Below are 23687 nucleotides of genomic sequence, written 5' to 3' on the forward strand. Positions count from 1 at the left end.
GACACCGCTCTACCTGTTTAATCTTATTTGCTCCCTCTGAAATCTCCTTTCATGATTGTGGTTCATAGTCAACAGGTGAGCAGCAGCTCTCTTCAAGAATGGATGCTAAGTTAGTCACACTGATTACACAAATCAGTCCTATCAAGATCATTCGCAACACGAACGGTTCAAAGAAGCAACTTCATTTGGCAGACACAGCCGCAGTCGTGTTGGAAATAGGACCGAAAAACGTACATGAGCAAAAGCGCAGCGCTCATTTATTTGATTGAGTGGCCGCAGTGCTTCATCATCTCATTTTACAGCTGCTATTTCACTTCAGCTACTATGGTTGTGTTTTTGTAGCGTGCGCTTATGTGCATACTCAGTCAAGTGTGAGCTTTTGTGTGCCAAATCAATCTGCCAAAATTAAGCATGGAGCTGAAGGGGAAACTTGTTGTTTTCTTGGCACATACTGTTTTGTGGATTTAAAAGAGTCTGTCTGAGATTGGGTATGAGTGAGCGCTTCATCTGAACAAGTCTCTGATAGGTAAGAAAAGCACAAAACCCCACACGTGTTGACACAAACGCACACAGACATTCAGCGGCAGGGTTTAGAAGCAGGATTAATTGGAGAGTAACTGCCGGGTTCCCTCATGTGCTGTTGAGTGTTTGTTGGGAACCATCCCAGCTGCAGTTAAGAGCCTCTGGGTGCTTCTTCATCTGGAGCACAGTGAATCAAGCTCCACACTTTACCAGCCACTGCAAACAATGCTGGCCTTATGAAAGTAAATGGGTGATAGTGGCAACAACATTTGTGTAGCTAATTAATTTCCGAGGAATATCAGATGACATGATGCCCAAAAAAACCTCCTCTTACAGCAAGAAATCAAATAAAGTCTTGAGTTCACTTTTCTTTGCTATTGAGGTGCCGCATCTCTCCCATATTCTTACTCAGTGGTCTCAAACTAATAGCCTCTGTCTCTAACGTCTAATGAAATTAATGAACTAGACTGTTATGCCTTATTGGCCTTACACTTAAAACCTATACACTCATTGCCAGCCTTAAGCCTGGATGATCAGAATGTTTTTGAATGAAAGTCTGCACTGCTGAGGAGAGCCCTGCATACATCTGTGACAGGCCTGGATACATGAGAATGTATCTGCATCAATCTGTAAGTCTAACATACATTTGATACAGCTTGATAAAGTGAGAAGTACCTAGAAGACAGACAGTTAGGCAACTTGTAAACAAACCCACAGGTAATCTGGCTGTGGTCCACTTAGACCGTGCACACTTAAGAAGCTTTGATTGCGCACAGTTTGTCTGATGAGGATTCAGTATCATGATTTTGGTGCATTGCATTGGGTTTATATGGTGTTGTTATTACAGTAGATGATCCGTGTTGTCTTGGACCTGTCAGACTTCATTCTAGCTATGATTTCTAAATCCAGACAGTCGCTCTGGTAAGTAAAATGTCATCATAATTGAAATGAGTGACAGCCAAAACTACAAAAAAATCAGTAATAACCTGATTTGCCAGGAAGAAAGACATTGGCAAATATTTAAGTAAATAAGATTTCAATATGTCACCCATGTAAAGAGGTGGAATTACGCAGAGACTAAGAAGGGTTGGGAGAAGAGGCGAAAAGGGGGAAGACGGGGATGGACGGGCGCACAGGAGGCGAAAGGTTACAGTTGCCAGGGGCGATGCTAGGGGCTTTCCTGAAGGGCTAGACGCACTGTACCAGCAGTCACCTGCCATCTATCACATGTGAAAGTTTGTGTGTGTGTGTGTGTGTGTGAGTCAGGGAGGTTCTGCCTGTCATATCGCTCTAATCCTGACTGACATTTATCCAATGGAGGCTTCGCTCATTCATCCATCCATCACGTTTTTCCATCCTTTGCTCTTCGCTTTATGTCCTTCCCTCCCTCTCTGCTTGTTGCTTCAGACAGACAGTTATGAACAAACCCTGCATACCAAGTGCTACCGCAAACACACACGTACACTCGATACGCAGCGCTTGACTGTAGCGTAAAAACTTGAATTCCAGATATTGCGATAGCAGCGTAGCACTGCAGTGTAGTTTGCACAGATCTGAGAAAAGATTGCATGTTTTTGTGTTTGTTGACCTGTGGAGCAGCCGTGATTGATGTTCCAAAAGCTTCTTTCATTAGTGTTATGGTATGGTAGGTGGGATGCGTGTGAGCGTGAGTCTGTAAGTGCGTCGTGTGCGAGTGTGAGGCAGGCACACGAGTTTGCGTTTGTGTGTCTGTGGAGCAGCCGTGACAGATGAAATGGAAGATTCTTTCATTAGTTGTGTTTGAAGCTCAGCAGGGTCACAGAAACAGCGGACATTTAATTACAGCAGACTGAATGCTTCCCCCACTGACTGACACACACACACACACACACACACACAGACAGGCACACACACACACACACAGAGGGAGGTCTTTCATGGAACATGCTCCCAAAAGGTAATATTATAAACCACTCAGCAGGAGTGGTAACCTTGGACCCTCTCTACCTTTTCCTTTCTTTTTTCCCATCTTGACTTTATTTCAACTTCTCTCTCTCTCTCTCACTCTCACTCTCTGTCTATCTCACTCTCTCACTCGTCCTTTCATTGTGAGCTAAGTATAGCAGCAGTAATGGTGATGGGTGCAGATGGAGCAAGCATGTCTTAAATGTCAAACTCAAATGAAAATCACTGTTCCAGTGAGACAGAGTCATCTGGACACAACCAGTGTTATTTAACTCTCATACATATAAACACACACAGATGAAGTCCTACACAGTGTGGACTGCTATAACAATGAACAAATGGATCCTCAGAAGGGCATAAAAAGTACAATCAAATTATACAGTATCTGACAAAACAGTCTAAATTAAGATAAAATACCAAATTGTGTTTTTCACTAATCCTCTCACTGAAACATTAAAATCAAGTTTATTTGGTTTATAATTAAATGAATAAAGTTGCTCTAATTGTATGATATAAAACTCATCTGAACCCCTTTTTATTTTTCCTTTAAGGGCTTTAAAATTGGCTAAATCATCTTAATATTCACTATGAGCTTGTTCCGGCTCTTCATTAAATCTACTTAGAGATTACATAGAGGAATACTTAAACTCGAGCTTTTGCTGCAGTGCCACCTTTTTCTTTGATAAGTGATTTATATTCTTGAACTTGACCCCACTTTCTCTGTCAGGAACACACATGCTACATTTTTTTTAGGATTCAGTGATTTTTGTGAACATGCCATAAAGTGGGAATATTGTGGATGTTTTCTAAATTGCGCTTTATGGATTTCACATTCAGCCTGGTGTACTTGGTTTCCTACCAGTGTAAACGTTTTTGCTTACTGGAATTGAAGGTTTGGATTAGAGGTGTTAAAAATCTGAAACTGTGACCAGAATCACGACACAAACAAGTACAAGGGTGTCGGGCCTTGTTAGAGCATGTCAGTGTTTGAATATTATTCAATTTATTCGCTGAATTGAAAATAAATCTTATTGTTTGTTCATGGGGCAGTTGTGATCAAGTAATTAGTGCTGTAGTAAAAATAATGTGTTTTATTTCACTGTTTCTTATTTTTCCCCTCTAAAAAAATAATTGTATTAATCAAACCTCAGCTTCAGAGAGTTGTTAGTTTGTTGCACAGTGAAGAAAGGTTTTTGACACTTTTGGAGATCTGGAGCGATTTTTTTTGTGAATGTTTCCTGACAGACAGCTCATGCAGTATGTTTCATGTCATTGTCACAGTGAGAAGAGATGATGTGGAACTAGTGGGTGTGGAAATCTGGGGGTTGCCATCACACTACCAACATATATGAGTGTGTGTGTGTGCGCGTTCGTTTTACAGCATCGTTTCATATTTAATGAAGGCAATATTTAAATGTCTCCAAAATGAACATCTCCTTGTTGAACAACACAGTCCTGCAGAGGTTTAGTCACTTACTTTGATCTCAGATATGCTGAGACGTGACACAGTAGAGAGAGCTGCTCTCTCTTACTCTCCCCAAAATAAGGACTGATATTCTTCGGCTCTTTTGTCTCTTAGGACTATGAGACAGACAGTTGTGATTTACTCCAAGTAGCAGTGTGACTGAGTGTGTCTGTTCAATGATTCAGAGGTATGAGTTCATCTGCAGCCTTTGAGTGTGTGTCTCTCTATGTGTATGTTATTTTTTTATCAATGGAAAATAGGGTGTAAGTGGGTTTTCTTTTCCTTTCTTGTAGTTTGTCAAGTTTTTCTTCCCATAGGATGAAGCTTCTTAGACAAATTAATATTCACAAAATAATCTGTGGCAGCCTTGGACGTTTCTATTTGCGGTTTTAACAAAGCAGGGTTATTAATACAAAGGCTAACCGACCATCGTGTGATAACGAGGCCTTATATTGAATTGTCCTCAAATACTTTCCAACTTGTTAAATCATTTGATTGATTGATTCAAATGCAGATTTAAAAAATACTCGTGTTCGCTTGTTTTCGCGTCAGGGCACACAAACGAAGTCGTGGGAGGTTTGTGTTGCACAAAAATGATTCAATAGCTGCACGTAACGTGATGGTCTTAAAAGGGCACATTTCTCTTATGCTGCAACGCTGTAGGGACTCGGTGTGAATGGAGGGAGTGTGATAGAAAGACGAAAGGAGGAGTGGGACCTCTCCATCACTCCGGCTGTGACCTTCCAAGAGTCACGCTCTTATAGAGTACAGAACTAATGCCTCGATGTATTATCTGAATATGCTGCATTATCATTATGCCTCTCTCTCAGAATCACACTCAAAGTCTCGCATATACACACTCAAAAACAGAACACGGAGACATGCAGAGATGCTCTGGTGTTTGTCTGTACAACTTTTGGTGTGTGCGTGCACGCTGCCGGTCAGAGAAATAGAAACTGAGAGGAAGAAAGAATGAGAGAGTATGACACAAAAGAGTTTGTCCTTATGAGTAACTGTTCTCTCTCCCTCTCTCTGTGCTCTGTGCTGTGTGTAAAGAGGTTTGGAGGAGATAACACAGAGACTTCCTGGACAAGAGCAAGGTCAACAAATGCACGCCATCGCTGACACTTACTAATACATGCGCACAGTGCTGGCAATCTGGTACACAGTAGCAAGTGAGGAGAGACGAGGGACTGCTGGAGACGGGGGAGATAAGGAGGAAATGTCACACCATTATTTTGTATGAGAAATGGCCAAAGATGTGAACAGTCAGAGTTTCGTCTAATCCTGCCAAACACTAAGCGTCAATGAGTGTACTGCCCATTATCATTCATATGATACCACAGTTCAGTGCATGTGATCTGAGTTAGTTTTGGACATTAGTGGCTTTAAACTATACCATAGTTGGGTTATTTTTTTTTTTTTACTGTTGAAGTATTCTGGGGTTTGTGTGATTGATGATCCTGAGGTAATAGCACTGGTCTGAGGTAGATTGAGGTCCTTGACTTGAAGATGTACTGTAGACTGCAAAGTGAGTGTGTATGTGTGTCTGCAGGGCAGGATCGCAGCGAGACAGCTCTCATCAGGCGTTTTAAGGGCGATGGCGTCCGCTACAAGGCCAAGCTCATTGGCCTGGACGAGGTTACCGCCGCCCGTGGAGACAAACTCTGCCAGGACTCGATGATGAAGCTCAAGGTAAGAAGAGTATTTCTCCTCCTCTTGATCTGTCTCAAATTACAAATTAATTGTACCATTTTAAACTCGCTGTTAAAACAAACTTTCCACGGTAGTTGCGAGCAATTAAAAAAAACCAGAGGACGTTAACACCCAGAATTAATGTTATATTACAGCCTGCAGCTGCATGAAGTTCTGTGACCCACAAAAGACATCAGTTGCCAGCTTCATGCATATTCTGAAGTTCAACATTTAAATATGCATGTTTTGTTCATCATAGCATTACTGCGCTTTTGACGGTGTGCGCATGCATATAGAGTTTGTTGCCGTCTTTCTATGCAAATTGCTATAAGCGAGAAGTTGAATAGGAAGGATAGAAAATGGGGTTGTTATAATTTATAGGGATGACGATGATCAGTGCAAGAGGAAGTAAAGGAGGTTAGCCATATGGATGAGAAGGGGATTGGGATGAATGTCTCATTTGCAAGGACAGAAACAATTAGAGGGAGGGGTAGACAGATGGGGCAGTTAGCAGCGAGGAGATGGCATATCGGAGGGGAATCATTTGGATGATAGGTGAAAGAGAGACATGAGTGAGGATGAAGATGAAGAAAAATAGGCCATTTTCTATTCAGGCCTAATGAACGACCTTGTTTTCTGAAATAATTGATTGCAGAATTATGAAAAACAGGCTTTGAAATTCTGTTACATAAAAAATGTTGAAATTTTTCCCCAAGAAGTCGCATCTTTAAACAAAACCTAGATTTTGCATCTTGTCTCTACAAATGTATGCTGAAAGAGTTTGAAAACGCTGTCGGAGTGAAGAGTGCCTCATTCATTATTAATTTCCCTTTAAATCATATTGCAGGAGATATTTGAATTGAGAAAATTACATTTACGCTTTGTTTACGTGTAGTGAAAACTCTATCCAGCGGAGACCCGTAAGGGTGAGAAGAGGACCGACAGCTCATTGATCAAACAGCTTCCCTCCTCCTCATTTATTCAGACAGAAAATCCATCAACTCCTTTTCTCTGATCTCTCCACCTTTTCTTTCATACTGCTCCTCCCTTTTCTATCCGGAATCTGTCGTTTTTGTGATCCTGCTTCTCTCCTGTCTTCTTTTTGTGACTCGCCTATGCAAATGGTGACGAGGTGAAAATGGAGAGAAACTTAAACCTTTACATATACTTACAGCTATAAATAATCAGTATGTCGTTTGACTGTATGCTGAGTGCATCGTAGCAGTTGTACTGTGTTAAAAGCACGTTCCCAAAGCTTTTAAACAAGTTATATAAATTAAGTTGTTCCATTCAGCACCAAGCTATTTTTAAGCAAAGCAACTTTTTATTATTAAATAAAAACTATCATAACATTTCTGACATTCTCAATAAACTAGTAATTGATATCGATCTCCTTTCACATCATCCCTAGTCGTTTTGTAGAAAGATTGCATGGTGCCCTGGTGCACAATATAGTAAAATGTTGTTTGTTGGATGAGAATAAATGAGAAACCTGCCACAAATAATTTAAAGATTATAAATTGATGCCAGTATATGAAACTCATTGCTGATTTTTCAAACACATAGTTATTACCTTTATTGACAGTTGTTGGCAACTGCATGTACATTTCTATACTGCTTCTGACATGGTTGTATGGATTGTGTTTCTGTGTGTGTCTGTGTGTGTGCATCCTCAGGGAATAGCTGCAGCAGCACGGTCTAAAGGAGAACACAAACAGAAGGTGTTCCTGACCGTTTCCTTTGGAGGAATCAAAATCTTTGATGAGAAGTCAGGGGTAAGTTCTGAAGCAAATTTGATTCTCTTTACTTGTGGGTCTGTGTTTGTGTGTGTGTTTGTGTGTCCGTGCACTTGTGTTTCATCTATTAATGAGGCATCTCCATAAGAGGGAGGGGCCCCTGGGGAAATCAGGAGGCCCTAATTGAAACCCTGAGAACAAGGCCTCAGTAGATGAGAGAACATGGCCGTCCCATTGTCTTCCTGTGTGCAAACAGCAACTACACTGGTTTTATATTATGCCCCAGGATTAGGCATTTTCCATCTTACATGGCTTCTTCTTTGGTTAACCGACATGATCTGTCCAGACTTCATCGACTGTTTTCAGTCAATCTCCTGATTCATTTTTTAGCTCTGTTTACTGTCTGTTAACTGACCCTGACTCTCCCTCTATCACTTAATTTGCTAGGCGTTTTTCCCAGTGGCTGATAAGATCTAAGACTTACTTAAATCCATGCAAAAAAGCAATAAAACAAGAAGTGTAATATTGAATTTACTGGCAAGTACCCACAACCCATAGATATATTTGAAGCAGACGCAAGTAGAGAAGAAGATTAATGTAGTTATAGAAAGGCCAGTGTGTAGGATTTAGTGGCTTCTAGTGGAGGTTTGCATTGGAACAAATTTAATGGACCTTCCTTCCTCTTGCTTCCCAGCTCAAATCTACTACTCCTACTGTAGAAACAAGGCCGTTGCACATAACGGATTCCTTGGAAGTGCATACAAAAACATAGTTGCAGGTTATTATAATTATGACTACCATATTCCATCTATGGTAATAGGTAATGCCTATAACCTACACAGGGTTCTTTAAATGCCATTGCAGAGTAAATATGTTTGTAAATCAGGGAAAATGACCAGGCTTGTTTAGGATTATTTGATTGGTGTTATTTAGGCTCAAACCTGTAGTACCTGTCATTGTATCCTTAATCAAGAACTATAATATCGACCTTTCCAAGAATATGGGTCCTCTGGCGACTAAAGTGGCCTTTCCCCCCTGTTTTCTGTGTCTAATAATGTAGAATTACTTCCCTGTTAACTCTTTACCCCTTGAAAGCCTACTAGGAGTAACCCTTAAAGAAGTTTCTCTCATATTGCATCAGAAGTTAATGAGGGTGGTGTCTGCCCTTGGAAAAACAGGGAAAATATTGCAGTGGTTGTCAAACCAAATCCTTTTTGATATTTGTTTATGTTTTCGTTAGGGGTCCAGAGGAAGTCATCAAATATTGCCTTTATGTGGGAAAAGAGTTAAATTCTATAAACGTGTAAAAATCTCTCCCAACGAATTAATGTTGTTATTTTGAGGTGTATGGCTGAGTTGTGCTGCAGCAATTCTTTCCATATGTTTGTTTTTATATTCATCTTGGCAGCTGCAGAAAACCAGGCTTATTTTTTAAGCATAATACAGCAACTGTTTTTTGATGTGGACATATGCAGCGTGAGCTGTCTGTTTCACTGTCTGGCTCTGAGTGTGTCTGATTGTGAATGTAGACTGGTTTAGATAGAATATAAAGCTCGCCGCTCCATACCGAGCTTTAGTGGTTGACACGGTAAGCCTAAGATTTACACTTTGTCGGGAGCCGGAATGAGCTGACACTGTATGTGTGTGTACCCAGCAGCGATTCAAAAGTACCTTGTATTAGACAGGCAAGACTCTGTAAACAACGACCACCCACGTGGCAGCCATGTTGAATACAAGCACATTCAATCCTTTGTACCTCTTCTTATAACACTCATAATCCTTATCGTATTTCTCTTCTTGATGGCTCAAAATTTAGACACTGAAGGATAACAAGAGCTAAATAGAAAAGTGAGTGATAGATGCAGAAGTAGAGAGCTAGAGTTGGGAGGAGAAGAAGCAAGAAAAGTCCAAGGGGAAGGAGGAGGGGAAAAAAGGATGTGAAAAAGATAAATAGAGGAAGCGTGTGATTGAGGAGCAGAAGCAGACTGAAACAGAGTTAGAGGGATAGGTGGAGAATCAGTAAGCATATGTCAAAGTAAAGCTTTCTACAGGGAGACCTTGTCCTCTGTCTCTGCACATTAATATTAACTATAGAGATATGCTGTCCTTACTATCAGCCCTTCAACCACTCCTAATGGCAAAGGAGGGAGGGAGAGAGGGAGACGGGAAGAAAGAGAGAATGACTCTGCTGAGGTTCAGGGATCTTGACAGTCTCATTCCCCTCCTGTGCATCAGTCAGCCAGATGGGCGGATGGATGTATGGGTGAACGAATGGATGGATGGCCTCTCTCTTGGAGTAGGGAAGGTCGTGCAGGATGGAGGGAGGTGGTGCTTGAGATGGAGGAGAATAAGAGGGGAGACATTAATCTAACAGAGGGCAGGCCAGCATGCCTCTCTTCCTGTCAGCCTCTCTCTTAAAACACACACATGTGCATATACATAGAGACACTTGTGCATTACTACCCTCTTCAACCCCTTTGGCCAAGTCTCAGAAAGGAGACAATACCAAGGCAGATGAAAAACTAGCATGAGTGAATTGGTGAAATGGTTAGTTTGCACGCTGCTCCTCAGAGAGATCAGAAAGATCAACTTTTCTGCCAGTAGAAAAGACTACAAACAACTGGCGTCCAGACAATTCAATAAATTTCATTTGGGTCTTATCAGATATATTGTCACTGAATGGACCTACCCAATTTATAGTATTATTTGGTCTGTGGGGCTAGAGGAATGAAAGGGGCTGAAATTAGAGAAGGCCATAGGATGAGCCTTGGGGGGGTGGCTGTGAATTAAGCAGTGCTTGTTTTCAATGAACAAGTTTCATCATTAATCGTTTTACACTAAGGATGAGAAAAGGTGGCAAACAGGGGATACAGGAATGTGATTTTTGACATCAAAATTTGTATTAAATCCCAACTATCTATGAACATGTGCTGACTGATGTGTGACAAATTCTTTTTAGGTTTTAATACGAAAATAGACCTATAGCCTTGTAATGTTACCAAACTTAAGCTGGTATTCGATCATTTTTAAGCATGCGGTAAGAAAACTGCTCCATTGGCAAAACACCAGGAAGGTTGTGAGCACCAATTGGAATTCGAACTTGGCCCATTTTACATTGGAAGGCAGAGGGTTAGATCAAGTTTTAGGTCAGACTGTGCCTAAGAAATCAAACAGATCTGTTGCTCTGATGTTTATCACGAACATCTTTAAACGTGGTATGCAACCATCTTTCCCCACTGTTGCCTTAAAACCTTGTCAGTGTGGTTAAAGAGCGAACAGGTCTGATAAAGCAATTTCTGTGTCCCTGAACTCTATTTTCCAACAGCTCTGGCATCTGTTTGTCAAACACAACTCAGCCTTTTCACATCCAGACTCTTTCACGTGGAAGTTGAACATTGTCTGCGTAAATGGTCCTTGACTTCTTGTTGGAGAGAAGCCAGGTGGTCACAACGTAACTACAAACTAATTCACCATTAAGAATGAGGCCAAACAAGAGTGCATGTTATCCTCACTCATGCATTCGTTGTACACAAATGCAAACTTAGCAGGAGACTCAGCAGGAGCCACAATGGAAAATAAGCCGGGTTGAAAATAAACTGGACTCGTGCTCTAAGCTGTCATTGATATGCCACCAGCTGTATCACGCATCCACCATCCTTCTGTACTGATTTGTCTTTGTGTTTGGCACAAATACCCTACATTTGTGCTAAACATATACAACATTTACATAATAATATATTCTACGAGTGGGCTCCTATTTATAAATGTCACAATGAATCTATTCAAAACAAGCATTCAGACAGAAAATCACATTTGTTATATCATCATCATCCCTCTTTTCCTTCTACAATTAAAATTTAAATACATTTATTTTATGTTTGATGTTCAGATGCTTTTCCAAAACTTTAAAGAATCACTGCAGATGTGCTTTTTAAATCAATTTAATGTTTAATATGAAGTTCCCATAATAAATGTAGCTGATTAAAAACAAATATTTAAAAGAAATATAAACCACCAGTGATAATCCAAATTTCTGAAATTCCAAGTATGCAATTATTTTTCATCTGACGGAAACTCTTTTTATTTAAAACAGTGGACTCTCTTGATCTACAGTGTAGAGGTGGGCACAGGACGCTGCTTTTTATTTTTTAATCAAATGCAAAAAATAGAAAAAGACATGTAGGTTTATGCTTTAATCTTAAAAAGTACTTTAGGAAAAGATTAGAAAAAAGGGAAATCCTTACACACATTAAGGATTATATGTGATCTGATTGACACTGGCCAGGGGTGGGTACACATCACAAATCACACACCAGCGTTAATTCATAGCTTGCCTGATTTTAGCATATTAGAGGGGTTATGTCTGTCAGAGCATATCTTAACCAAATTAGTTTTACTTTTATGCCCAGCTTGGCCACAATAGTTCAAAATCTGTTTCATAAAATATGGTTATAGTCACATCTTTAGTGCCTTTAGTTGAGGAAAAAAACACCTCAGTATTGTGTCCTTTTAATTTCACTTACATGATCCATTATTTTCAGCCAATGCATGATGAACTGTGCGTATATAGTATTAAAATTAGTATCATGCTTCTTTCTTTGATTCTATATTCATACAGTTTTCTGATGTAGTGACATTAAACCAGTGATTGCGAATGAAAGTTTGCTACACTCTGTGCTCTGGTTTATTAATATTAGCCGCCAGCACTTTTTAAACACACCTACAGAGAGGCCACAAGTGCTCTGATCATTTCAATCTCCTGCTGTAGCTTCAGCCTTTATTCTATTATGAACAGAGTAGTGCAGGTGCATGGCTACGGCCAGATAACATGGCGCCAGATCTTCAGAATGTACTTGAATTTACAAAATAATACATAAATAAAAGTTACACGATTTATATGCATCCAATTTATTTACTTGTCCAACTTGGTGGTTGTGGAATAGCTGAAGTCTATCCCAAGCTGTTACAGGGTGAGATGTAGAACTCCTGTCCATCACAGGGCTAGCATAGAGAGACAGACAATCACTCACACGCAAAGATTCACACACAAGACTAACCAGTTAACCCAGCATGCATGCTTCTCAGACCATGCTAACCTAAGTCAGCTCACCGTGATTAATGTCTAACAAAGGAAAAATAATGGCCTTTCTCAAAAAATACGCTCAAAAAGTAAAAAGTGTGCTACTTTATTCTATATAGACAAGCTAATGGAGTTATTTCCATGTTTAATTCAGTTCAAATATTGTTTCACACACGTATATTACAGAATAAAAGCAAGAAATAAAGAAACCTGGGTTAAATAACCAGACCTGATTTGAATCTGATAAAAAAAAAAGCTAATTAAATCTTTAAGTTTAACTGCTAATCTCCCATCATGTTGTTCCTACTGGCTTAAGGCTGGATGGCCTCCACAGGCCCTTTGATGATGTCTCCCCTCCAGGAGAGAGAGATGTGACGATCGGAGATATTAGAGAGACAGTATCCTGCTGTTTCCCCTCTTCACTCCCAGAATAACAAGGAATATCTTGGTTCAGTGGCCAGCAACTGCTGAAGGGCATGCTGTCCACAGTCCCTCAGAGACACCGACGCTGTGTGTGAAAGATTGTGAGACTGGTACAGCACATCAACAGCGAGAAAAGCAGACCTCAGACCCCTGCTTTTACGCAGTGTTTGAGCATCTATATCCAACTAAAGCAGGCCATGTTCAAAACATCAGATGACATCAGCCAGTATATAACCTGATAAATGAAAATGAAAAATTAAAGAAATGGGAGAAACACACGTTATGTAATTTATCCACCAGAGGACAGTTATGGCAACACACATCCAGCTTATCCATGCAGAGTCAGGCAGATTGGACAAAGTAATCCACGACTACCTGTGATAAGAAAACAATGCTTTTAAACAGCATTGTCACATTGTTTTTTCTACCCTTTTCTCTAGCATGACACTACAAAAACATTCAAACCACCATAAAAATGCTAGTAACAGTCTTGTTGGCATAAATGTCTCATGAAGTGAAATCAAGTGTTGAACATTTCCATCATTAGTTTTGGAGCTTCAGTGGTGTTTTGACAAAATTTGAAATTATATGTGTAAAGTTCAATTTGTCATTTCCTTCCACGACCAGCATCTTAACTTGTTTTACCTTTGTGAGTAGAGTTTTGATTTTATTTTTCTACTCTAATTAGAGTTTGGCAGATATGTCAGATAGAACCGAGGTCCGCTACTTTATCATAACTTATTGAATCTTCCCATCCGTCCATTTGGACGGTGGGAGGAAGCCGTCTTCCCATTGCACTAAATTTTCTTCTGAAAGGTGGCACTTTCACCTTTGTACTTGTCTTAGATGTCAAGCACACAGAGAACCTAAAACCAGAAAGGGAGGTCAGTAATGTGTTTTTAATGCTAAAAAAGTGACGTTAACTAGACCAAAGCTTCTGTGAACGTTTTCAGCTTTTTATTAAAAAAGCTGGTATTGATTATATGTATTTTTCTACTGTCTAAGCTCTACTTGCTACCAAGACAAAGTGAAGCAATTGAATTTATGCAGTCATTTAATTCTCTGCTCTCTTTGAATCAGAGTCCCTCTTTGTCACCTCACCACCCACCCAGAGATAATTCAATAACCTCTGCAAATGAGCTCTGTGTGTGTGTGTGTGTGTGTGTGTACATCCTTAGCTGCCAATTTCAGGTCAATCAGAGGTGATAATTATAATCATTACTCCAATTATTAAATTTAGAAGACATGACTCACAGAATGATTATCTGTTTCTGCTGAGGTGGTTGGTGTCTCTCTGTGTGTGTTTGTGTGTCATAGGTCCCGTGTTATACTAGTGTCACTCTACTCTGCCATGTCGCACTTCTGGAGTAGCTTCAGAGAGAGCAGATGTGTGTGTTTAGCCTCTGATGTATAAGGCTCCAACCCCTAGCATGCACTCAAGGGCTACTGGGTTATTATGTTGACTCTGTGTCTCTGCTCCCAGCATGCATCTGGCATAGACAATAACAACAAAGCAGACATTTAGTGTGACTAACAGAGGGGCTATTGCATATTATGCTGTGAATTGTGAGCGTGTGTTTGTGTTTGTGCGTGTTGTGAGTGAGGGCACAGATGAAGTGATCAAGTCGACAGCTTGCCGAGCTGTGATTGTCACTGATCCCCCCCTCTGTCCTCGGGAAAAACAGTGCCATCTGCCACGGGGCACAGGCAATGCCAGCTTGGCACTCCCCACCCAGACTAAACTAGAGAGGGCAGGGGAGCTAGAAACAATTTAATGTAGGATACAAGGTCTCTGTGTGACTGTGTGTTTTTGTGAGTATATACTTAAGGGGGTTTACATGAGATGATTATGCTTCCCACATGGTTTGGAAGTATAGATGAGTGCATCCTAACTTTCTGGTATAAGTTTTTTCAAGTTACTGGTTTGCAGCAGACAGTTTAATTATTAAGAAAGAATAAATAAACTTGCTTTTTATAAAGACGTAGAGTCAGTTTGCTTCGTATGTGTTTTTAAAACATATATATATATATAGATATGTAAATACAGGGCTTTTTGTTTGCATCTTTACAATTTAAAGCTCATCTGTATCATTATGTCATTCCCTGCTACAGGTCCTCCAACACCACCATGCTGTCCATGAGATCTCTTACATTGCCAAGGACATCACGGACCACCGAGCCTTTGGCTATGTCTGCGGAAAAGAAGGGAACCACCGCTTTGTGGCTATCAAAACCGCGCAGTCGGTTAGTATTTATGTACATTCAGTCCAATAAGCGGAAAATGAACCCAAACCCCCACCTTTCACCTTCACCGTTTTCTGAGCTCTTCCGACATTTACATTTGGAAATATCAAAACTAGTGCTGTCAGCGTTACTCTCGTTAAAATGACGTGAATGGGGCTGGACAGCGCTAACGCCTTAACGAGCTAACCGCGCTAATGCATTGATGCCTTGCAGCCCCACGCACGGGGCGATCAGCACTAACTCGCTAATAGAGATTTGCCGCGTTAATGCAGTTATGGCGTTAATGTCATTTTTGATTGATTGATTGATTGATTGAATCTTTATTTTGAACATGTTGAAAAAGTACAACAAAATAGAATTAAAAGAGACAAATGAACAAAGCAAAACAAAAGGAAAACGAGCAACCACAACTCCAAATTAATGAGATTAATGCTGACGGCACTAATCTAAACATAGTAAATAAGTGATGCTGGCCAGTGCTGATGTTACAGTCCTACTCCACTGTTATAGCTTGAAGTCTTTGGCGCTTCTGAACTGTTGGTCATGATTTAGATTTTCTAAAACTGAAAACAGAGCCCAGAGGATGTTCAGTATAGTTTCCTCTCACCCCGCATGAATAACAATATGGTATTTTATGGATTTTTCATCCAACGACACAAAAAGACGTTGTGTAGCCCAGCTCTCTTTGTGTTTAGGTTAATTTATGATTCATCAGGCTCTTTGCTCAGTAACATGAACCTCTTGACATTTAGATAAGGACCCTTGAATACCAGCTCATGTCGCTTTGTGCTGTTCATCAAACAAACTGTTTACCGAGTAGATCTGCAGCTTTAGGTTTTGTGTGTTCAGAACAGCGCAGCTTCGGTTCTGCGTCGGCATACTCTATATAATATTGAGTACTTCTTTCAGACCTTTTATGATTGTTGCTGCTGTTGTTGTATGCGCCTGGCTTGTTTCGTCTGGATTCAGCTGGCTCTCTCTGTAGCCATATTGATTTCCCATAGTGAGTCGATGAGGGTTTGAGTGTGTGTCACCAGCCCTAATGGCATATCCATCCTCCTAGGGCCATGAACCGTGGCTCTTTGACTGAGACAGATATGCGCCAGTCTGCACTCACAAATACAGCAGCCGCATTTCCATTAAAAAACAGTTGTTCAGAAAATGTTACCCTGCGTAACAGTGAAGCACAACGGTAAGTTCTCATCCGTCAGCTACGCTGCCTTTTGCCTGATGTGTGCCTGAGGAAAGGTCATAATTATGTTTTACTTCCATTTTCAGGATTTGAACCAGCCATCACTAACACTCAGACTATTAGTTGTGGAGCAGACAATAAGAGGGATGGAGGCACAGAGCTCATGGCCGAGGCTGTAATTGGAAAGTAACTGCTTTGATGTGAATTAACAAAGTGTCTCTGTTGTCATGAAGACTAAGACTTAAAGATGTTCCGAACAGGCCAATTTAAGGTCGCGTTCAAAAGTAATTGGCTTACCACTCAAATCAAAGTCTCAGGACAAGAAAGACATGTTTTATTTAGCCAGTTTTAGTGAAGATAGCAAGACTCTAATTGTGAATAGAGGATTGTCAGTCATTGTTATAACTTTTCTAAAAAAGTTGCAGCTGTAATTAGCATGACTCGCTTTGTTGTTTCAAAACCTAGGTTTCAATTTGTAGAGAGGCTACAGAGAGTTCAAATGTAGTTTAATGTATTACATAATTTATGACACAGTAACAGATTTAGCCAGTAAATCCTTTATTTTGAGCCCATAGAAATTATTTAAACAAAGTTAACAACATGAGTCTTTTTCTCTAAGTAGTCCACTTTTGCACATCCTCATTTTAATTTTTCTGATCATTTTTCTAATGCACATGCTTCCTCATGTAAATTCTCCTAAAGGTTTTCAACATGACTTCCAGATTTAACGATTTTCTGAATTTCATAAAACAGAAATAATTGAATTGAATTTAGACAAGACAGGTTTAACAAAAATCAGTTCACCAAGAAATACGTTCAGGAATATCCTCAAGATATTCCGCTAACAACCAACAGCAGAATTTAATTTGGGCAATGAGAGTGAATCTCTTGCATTAATATTTAGTAGAATTGGAGACTCATCTTCTGCTCTAAAATCCTGATCCGGGCAGATTTTATTAGAACTGTGTCTGCAGTAAAAGTCTTTATCGTTACTTTTTGTTGGAATCATTTATCAGGTTTGCCGTAGGCTATGAATTAGTCATCTGTGCTGAACTGAGGTTATCTCATCTCTCTGGTCCTATGAGCAGGCCACTCCTCCTCAAAGTTTTCTGCATTAGCACTTTCAGAATTCAGTGATTTTCTCTGCTCACTCTCTTTTCATACCTTGAGGTTTTGATCGAGGAAAAGCAAAAAAGAATGGGAGAGAAATCACAAGAGAAAGTGAGGATTAGAGCACGTATTGTCAAATGTAAAACGGATCTGAATTTAAAAGAGTGACAGTATGTTTCAGTGTTGGCTCAGCGGGAGAGAAGTTTACCCCAGCGTGTATGTCATGTGCCTTATTCGGCTCAGAATATCTTGCAGAAAGCCAACACTAAAATAGAACTACATTTTGCACAACATTCAGTCTATGAACTCTGGCTGCACTCCGCATAGCTCCAGTCAATAATTGATTAGGTTTGAAAGACCGTTGTACTATAAGACTCTTTGTTATTGCGCTGTGACAGTAGTTATAGGTTGTGAGTCATCTCGCTGGTTTGTTGTCACCACTTTTGTTCATTCGAGGAAAGAGGTACAAAGGTAACACAAGGCTACAATTTTTGCTGCGTGAAGCAATAGATCATGCAGTGACTGTGTTCACCCCCTGCCCGTTTCCATGAAAGTGTGCAGACAGCAAAGTCTTAAACATACTTACGTGTTCTGAGTTACGTCACTTACGCCTCAAGGTCAGTGTTTAATTACTTGAAGTGGCACAGAAAAAAAAGTGGCACAGAATTTTTGGCATCCTTCCCACTGTCGCCGAAGCACTTGCTCATAGCGGTTCATATGATTGTTGAGGTTTCCTCTGTTGTATTATTGTAGGGTCCACCTTACAATATAAAGCGCCTTGAGGCGACTGTTAGAGGTGGGCGGAACAATCCAAATATCAATAGTGTCGATACCAACTCTGGTATTGGTATCGGATCGATACTAGCCAAATAGGATCGATACTTTGTTTCAGTAAGTAGCCCACTGAATTGTGTTAAATTATAGATTTTGGGGGAATTAAACAATACACCTCAAACACGCACTATGAAACATGTCAAACAACAGAATTTGACCCAAAACGCTTTAGAGAAGTTGGAAGATGTGTTTTGTTGTGATAACTAAGTATTATAGAACGTACAAATCAGAGTGAGTTAGTGGTGATGAGCCGTCTCTTAAATCATCACACACTGTCTCCCGAACATAAGCTGCCTTTACAGGTTAAAAGTATCGGTACTGGTATCAGCACTTGGTTTACTTGGTATCGGATCGATACTAAAATCTGCAGTATCCCACAGCACTAGTGACTGATGTTGTGATGAACAAAATTGAATTACATTTTTTCTTATTTTTATACTGTGAAAAGATTCCTGAAAAGCTAGACAATTAGTCTTTCTTCTGTTACAGTTTTATTTGGGCAATTTAAATTATGAGGGTGTATTCTGCTGGATCAGCTTTCTGTAGGTAGAAGTTGAAGTATAATCAAAGAAGAGCACTTTGTGTAATATATCTTTGAGAATGAAAACTTGTCAGATCCCGTACAGCAGTTTCTAATGCCTATTCTTTTTTTTCTTTTTTTTTATCTCTACTATGTATCTACAGAATTACAAGTTAAATCTACAAGGAGCATTTAAAATGTTGCACGACTCTGTCTGTAAAATGCAAAGAAACCTGATTTTTATCCTAGATGACTTCTCCTTTTAAGTTAAATCACTCTATGGTCCTGTTCTAACCAGTTGTGCTTGTTTTCCTGCAATGCATACTGGATGTCCTCTAGTGTCTAGAAGTGGTGGCCCTTTGATAAGTCTTGGGGAACCACATCTAATTAGTTGGCACCACAATTCAGGTGTTTCCGGGGAGTGTTGTCCCTCACATGGTTCAAGACATTACAGTAGAGCCTCACTCTGGAGGATTACCTCAGAGTGCACAACCCTGTGAAGGTAAAAAGCAGAACCTGCTCTTGGTCACACTCCTGACTGATGTGCTTTCTTCCACCTTTTACTCCAGAAACAGCTGTTCTGTATTTGGGTCACAGTCAGCGATCAGGGTCTCTTAATGGGTCATGTCAAACTCACTCACATCTTCACGGAAAGCTTCATAACTCAAAAAGAAAGCTCAGTAGAGACACAGAAGAGGCCTCTTCTCTGTGCATGTTTGTCAAATTGCAAATGCAAATCTGAAAAACTTGCAAGGGTAATGATCAGAATCACCTTTACTTGTCTTAAAAGTCAGAATTTACTAAAAAAGTTGAAGAGAAATGTGCACTTGTTAGAATTTAAAGCAGGGTGTGTGATAAAGTGACAGTGAGATGGGACAGATTAAAGGTTTTGGCCTGAGGCCTCTGCATCATTAAAGTGAATGAGGTGGTATCTTTTTCCGCACTGTTCATGTCAGTCTGATCATGGCCTTAAACTCCTGTCGTGAAGTTGGGCAGGGAAATTAATCCTCACATAACGAGAATGAACATGCAGTTCTTGAGTTCTGATCGGTGTTGTGCTCCTGTTAATGTGTGTGCCTGTGCTAATGGTTGGATAATGTGTCCTCATCCTAGGCTGAACCTGTGATTCTGGACCTGCGGGACTTGTTCCAGCTTATCTATGACATAAAGCAGAGAGAGGAGAAGGAGAAGAAGGCCCAAAAAGACAAGCAGTGTGAGCAGGCGGTGTACCAGGTACTCTTCTCAACTCTCTGGTATTTTTTTGTCTTTTAAACAATTTCCTTAATCATCTGCCATAAGTATGATGAGGTTCATGTGAGAGACTCTTGACAGATGAGTCAGGTAAGACTTAAAAAAACATCAAAGAGTAACATACGGAGCACCCACTTTCAGGTTTCATCAGTGGTACCATCTGCCCATTGTGCTTATTCACCTTCCTCTGTTCTGTCTTCTGTACGTCTCCTGTTTAATTTTCTCTTTATCTCTCTGTCTCGCTCGTTCTCTGATGATTGCCAAATGATTATCTGAATGCTGGGAAGCTGCTATGTCTCGCTGTGCTTTCCGCCTACTCTCTCTACTTCACCGGCTTAACTCTCCGCCTCTTCCCTCTCTTCTGTCTTCTCACCCCTGCTCCTCTCTCCTCCCCGTTTGATCTCTCCCTCTCTTTCCTGCTGCCGCCGCTCATCCGCAGACAATACTGGAGGAGGATCTGGAGGACCCTGTCTACCAGGTAACTTCTTGACCAATCCCATTGCTGCTGTCACCTGCTGCATTTCTAGCCAGTCAGCTTGCTCCTCTGTGTGTGCACTGTGGGGAGACAGCTCCTGTTTGGGTAGATCTTCGTAATAAGCACAACACACGCTGTTTAGGGGTTTGCCGATGTATACAAAGAGCCAGTAGGAGACACTCATATCTGTGTGTTCATGAGTCTGTAGCTGTGGGTGCATGATTAGCTGAGAGATGTGTTTGTTTTCTCAGTTGCTCTGGGTATTTATTACTGCTTAAAGCCTCCTCCGTGTGTCACTGGGATCTCTTCTTCAACTGCTTTTTAATGAGAACCTATTGACAATGCTGTTTGACTAATCACCTCTGCAGTTTTCTCTCAGTTTCTTTATCTTCCAATTTCCCTCCTGCTTCTTTTTTCCCCCTCTCTTTCCCGTGCTGCTGACGTTGTAGTACATTGTGTTTGAGGCGGGACACGAGCCCATCCGTGACCAATCAGAAGAGAGCATTTATCAGGTACTCACAAGCTCATCTTGTTTGCTTGTGTCTTATGTAGCTTTAAACTACAGTTACTGTGGTTAATCTGCTGACAGGGAGTTCCTAAAAGCGTTTAAGCTACAGAGATTTAATCACCTATTTACTGTCCAATCGGTACAAGCTGCATTACTCTTTAATGGGATAAATATACTGTGGCCTGCTCATAGAATTAATTGCCGTTTTTACACATGAAAACAGCAATTGTAGATACAGGAAATAAAGACTTTAAGAATCTGAGGCAAACAACCAGCCAACACTCTCCAGAGGGCCCTGATAGCTAAAGCTAGCTACTCCTGGGAGATGAGGCTTTCTCTGGGTGCACTCCTCAGAGATGTGGGTAGACCTCCGAGGGATAAAGAGGGGGAGGGTTGGGTGCGCGTGGAGGGGATGTGGAGGTTATTCCTGTTGTGTGTGTGGAAGGAAGACCCCTCCTCTTTTTCTCGCCTCCCCTCCCTCTTTTCCCAAGAAGATGAAAGAAAGCGGGGGAAAGAAAGATTAATCACCAGCCTCTCGTTTGATCTTTAAATAAAATGGATTGAAATAGAGGGAGCGCTGGCGCGTGCACAATCGTACGCAAACAAATACACGTACAAACAAACCCCCACACACACATCATGCGTAAAAAACGTGCGGCTCAGCCAGCCTCCAGCCACAGAGGAACTAATGTATGAATAAAGATGGCAGCTTCTGGAAATAAACATGTGAAAGAAGTAAACAAGGCAATGAAAGGAGGAGAAAGAATGGGACAGGCTGTGCTAGATAGATATCCACATTTTTCCTCTGTGCTATTTTTTGTTTTTCATTTACCACTCTGATTAGAGCACATCCAGCTGGGGAAGAATAAAACTTTGTTTCAAGCCTTGTGCCACTGTAGGAGAAATCAAACCATAGGAATCTCAGGATTCATACATATCAGCATTTTGCTATCGCTGCTCATTGTTTCTTCTCATTACACACAGACTCAGATCTATCTGACTGTGTGACACAGAAATATTACATGTCTCCATGTGTGTGACAATGTGAGTTATTACATGTCTGTGGATGTGATAAGCTGCCTTATCCATTCTTTATTAGAGAGAGAGAGAGACCATCGCCACAGGCTGATAGTCTTCTGATTAACCTAGTAAATGAGTTCTCACTCAAAAGATTTTAATTCTGATTATCCCTGCACACACACAAACACTTTACTAGTGATTGATGTGATTCCAGGAGAGGCAGGTTACAGGGTTTTGTGTTGGCATCCAGTTTGTCGCAGTGCTGGAACAGTGATGAAGTGTAAAGTTTTATTGCTTAATTACTCCAGAGGTAACAGGCTCTCTTGGCTGTTCTCTGAATCTATTGGTCGATTGTATAGGTTCCCACCAGTCAGCAGAAGGAAGGGGTCTATGACGTCCCAAAGCGACACCCAGTGAGTGACCGTGTGTATGCCCGTGCCCGACCTCCCACCCCCCTCAGCCTGCCTCCCCCTCTCAGACAAACCTCTCAGCTGTCCCACGTGTTACTCAACGTGGAAAGCCTTTCTGCTTCAGCACTCTCCCATCATGCGGTCATGTGGAAGCTCTAATTTCGCATTTTATTCTACTTCCTTTTAATATATCTCCCACACAGTGATCAGTATGTCTAATTTTCCCCTGAGAGGTTTGCTGGGATCCAGTGCCTCATGCAGTGTGCTGTGCTATTGTACTGCTTGTGCTGTAGTTATGGTGGCTGGTGCCGTTCTCCTCGTGCCCCGTGGTGCCTGCTCCTTATGGTTAACTGGGATAATGTGTGTGTTTGGATGTTTGTGTCATGTCAGCTTTCTCAGTGAAGCATGCTTGGCTGTGGTTTGGCCAGTCATGAAGCTTGCATGATGTTATCCCAGACTGCACTGATCACGTATTTTGTCACTGTTATATTTTCGTAAAAATGATATTATTACGTCTGACTGTAAATGTGCATGACATCATATATTTAAAATATACTTGAGCTTTGTCGAGCAGTTTTTCACCCTGTCTGTGCCTTTTGAGTGAATGTTTGCAGTGGAAATCTGTATTCCTGTTTGCGTGTGTACATGCAAGCCTCTGTTCACACTGCCGGTAGTTATAATGAAAGATGACCTTGACCACTGTCAGGCTGTGCTATACCTCAGCTGCTCTTTATCTGCCCATAAAGATGGAAGTTATATTGCGGCCTGATTTAATCTACTAAAATCTTCACACTCACAATAATCAAGCTGTTGATCTGCTGGTGTGTGTTTTGGTTTATGAGTATTTGAGCTTATATTATTTGAACACACACTCCCATTTAGCTCTAATTATTTTGTAGAGCTCACCACCAGTGCCTGCAATCTCTTTGTGTATTCCACTGCTGTAATAGATCGCTAAACTGGACTCCTCAACGTCACTACTGGCAGTGACGATCTCACTCTATGAATTTTGGTAGTCTTGAAATCAGTCTCGCAGTTTTCTGGCTGTATATTATCCCCAGATTTAGTAAGAAGCTTACAGGCACCATAGTATTTCTGTTCTCTCCTCACCCAGCCCACAACACATGCTGTTATTTGGATTGCCTTTGTGTTGGCAGGTGTCTGAACGTGAACAAATCCAATATTTCTCTCTTGTTGTGCAACCAATTGGGCTAGTCAGTCCATTGTGGCTTAAATAAAGCAGATTCAAGTCTTTTCT

The 23687-nt window shown here is 40.8% G+C and overlaps 1 protein-coding gene across 5 annotated transcripts in view; it reads left to right on the top strand.

The window, feature by feature from the left end:
* Positions 1 to 23687, top strand: part of dab1a (DAB adaptor protein 1a) — a 215419-nt gene that overhangs the window by 179656 nt on the left and 12076 nt on the right. For 2 of the 5 annotated variants that reach the window (XM_005732231.1, XM_005732233.1), the window contains 7 exons: positions 5487 to 5626; positions 7303 to 7401; positions 14978 to 15109; positions 19879 to 19998; positions 20456 to 20494; positions 20941 to 21003; positions 22379 to 22432. In XM_005732231.1, the coding sequence (XP_005732288.1) occupies positions 5487 to 5626; positions 7303 to 7401; positions 14978 to 15109; positions 19879 to 19998; positions 20456 to 20494; positions 20941 to 21003; positions 22379 to 22432 (647 nt within the window). The remainder of the gene's footprint in view (positions 1 to 5486; positions 5627 to 7302; positions 7402 to 14977; positions 15110 to 19878; positions 19999 to 20455; positions 20495 to 20940; positions 21004 to 22378; positions 22433 to 23687) is intronic. The other 3 variants (XM_005732232.1, XM_005732234.1, XM_005732235.1) reach the window with 2 other exon arrangements.

This window comes from Pundamilia nyererei, unplaced genomic scaffold (assembly GCF_000239375.1).
Source record: "Pundamilia nyererei isolate P.nyererei 1_Seehausen unplaced genomic scaffold, PunNye1.0 scaffold00046, whole genome shotgun sequence".
NCBI classification, from domain to species: Eukaryota; Metazoa; Chordata; class Actinopteri; order Cichliformes; family Cichlidae; genus Pundamilia; species Pundamilia nyererei.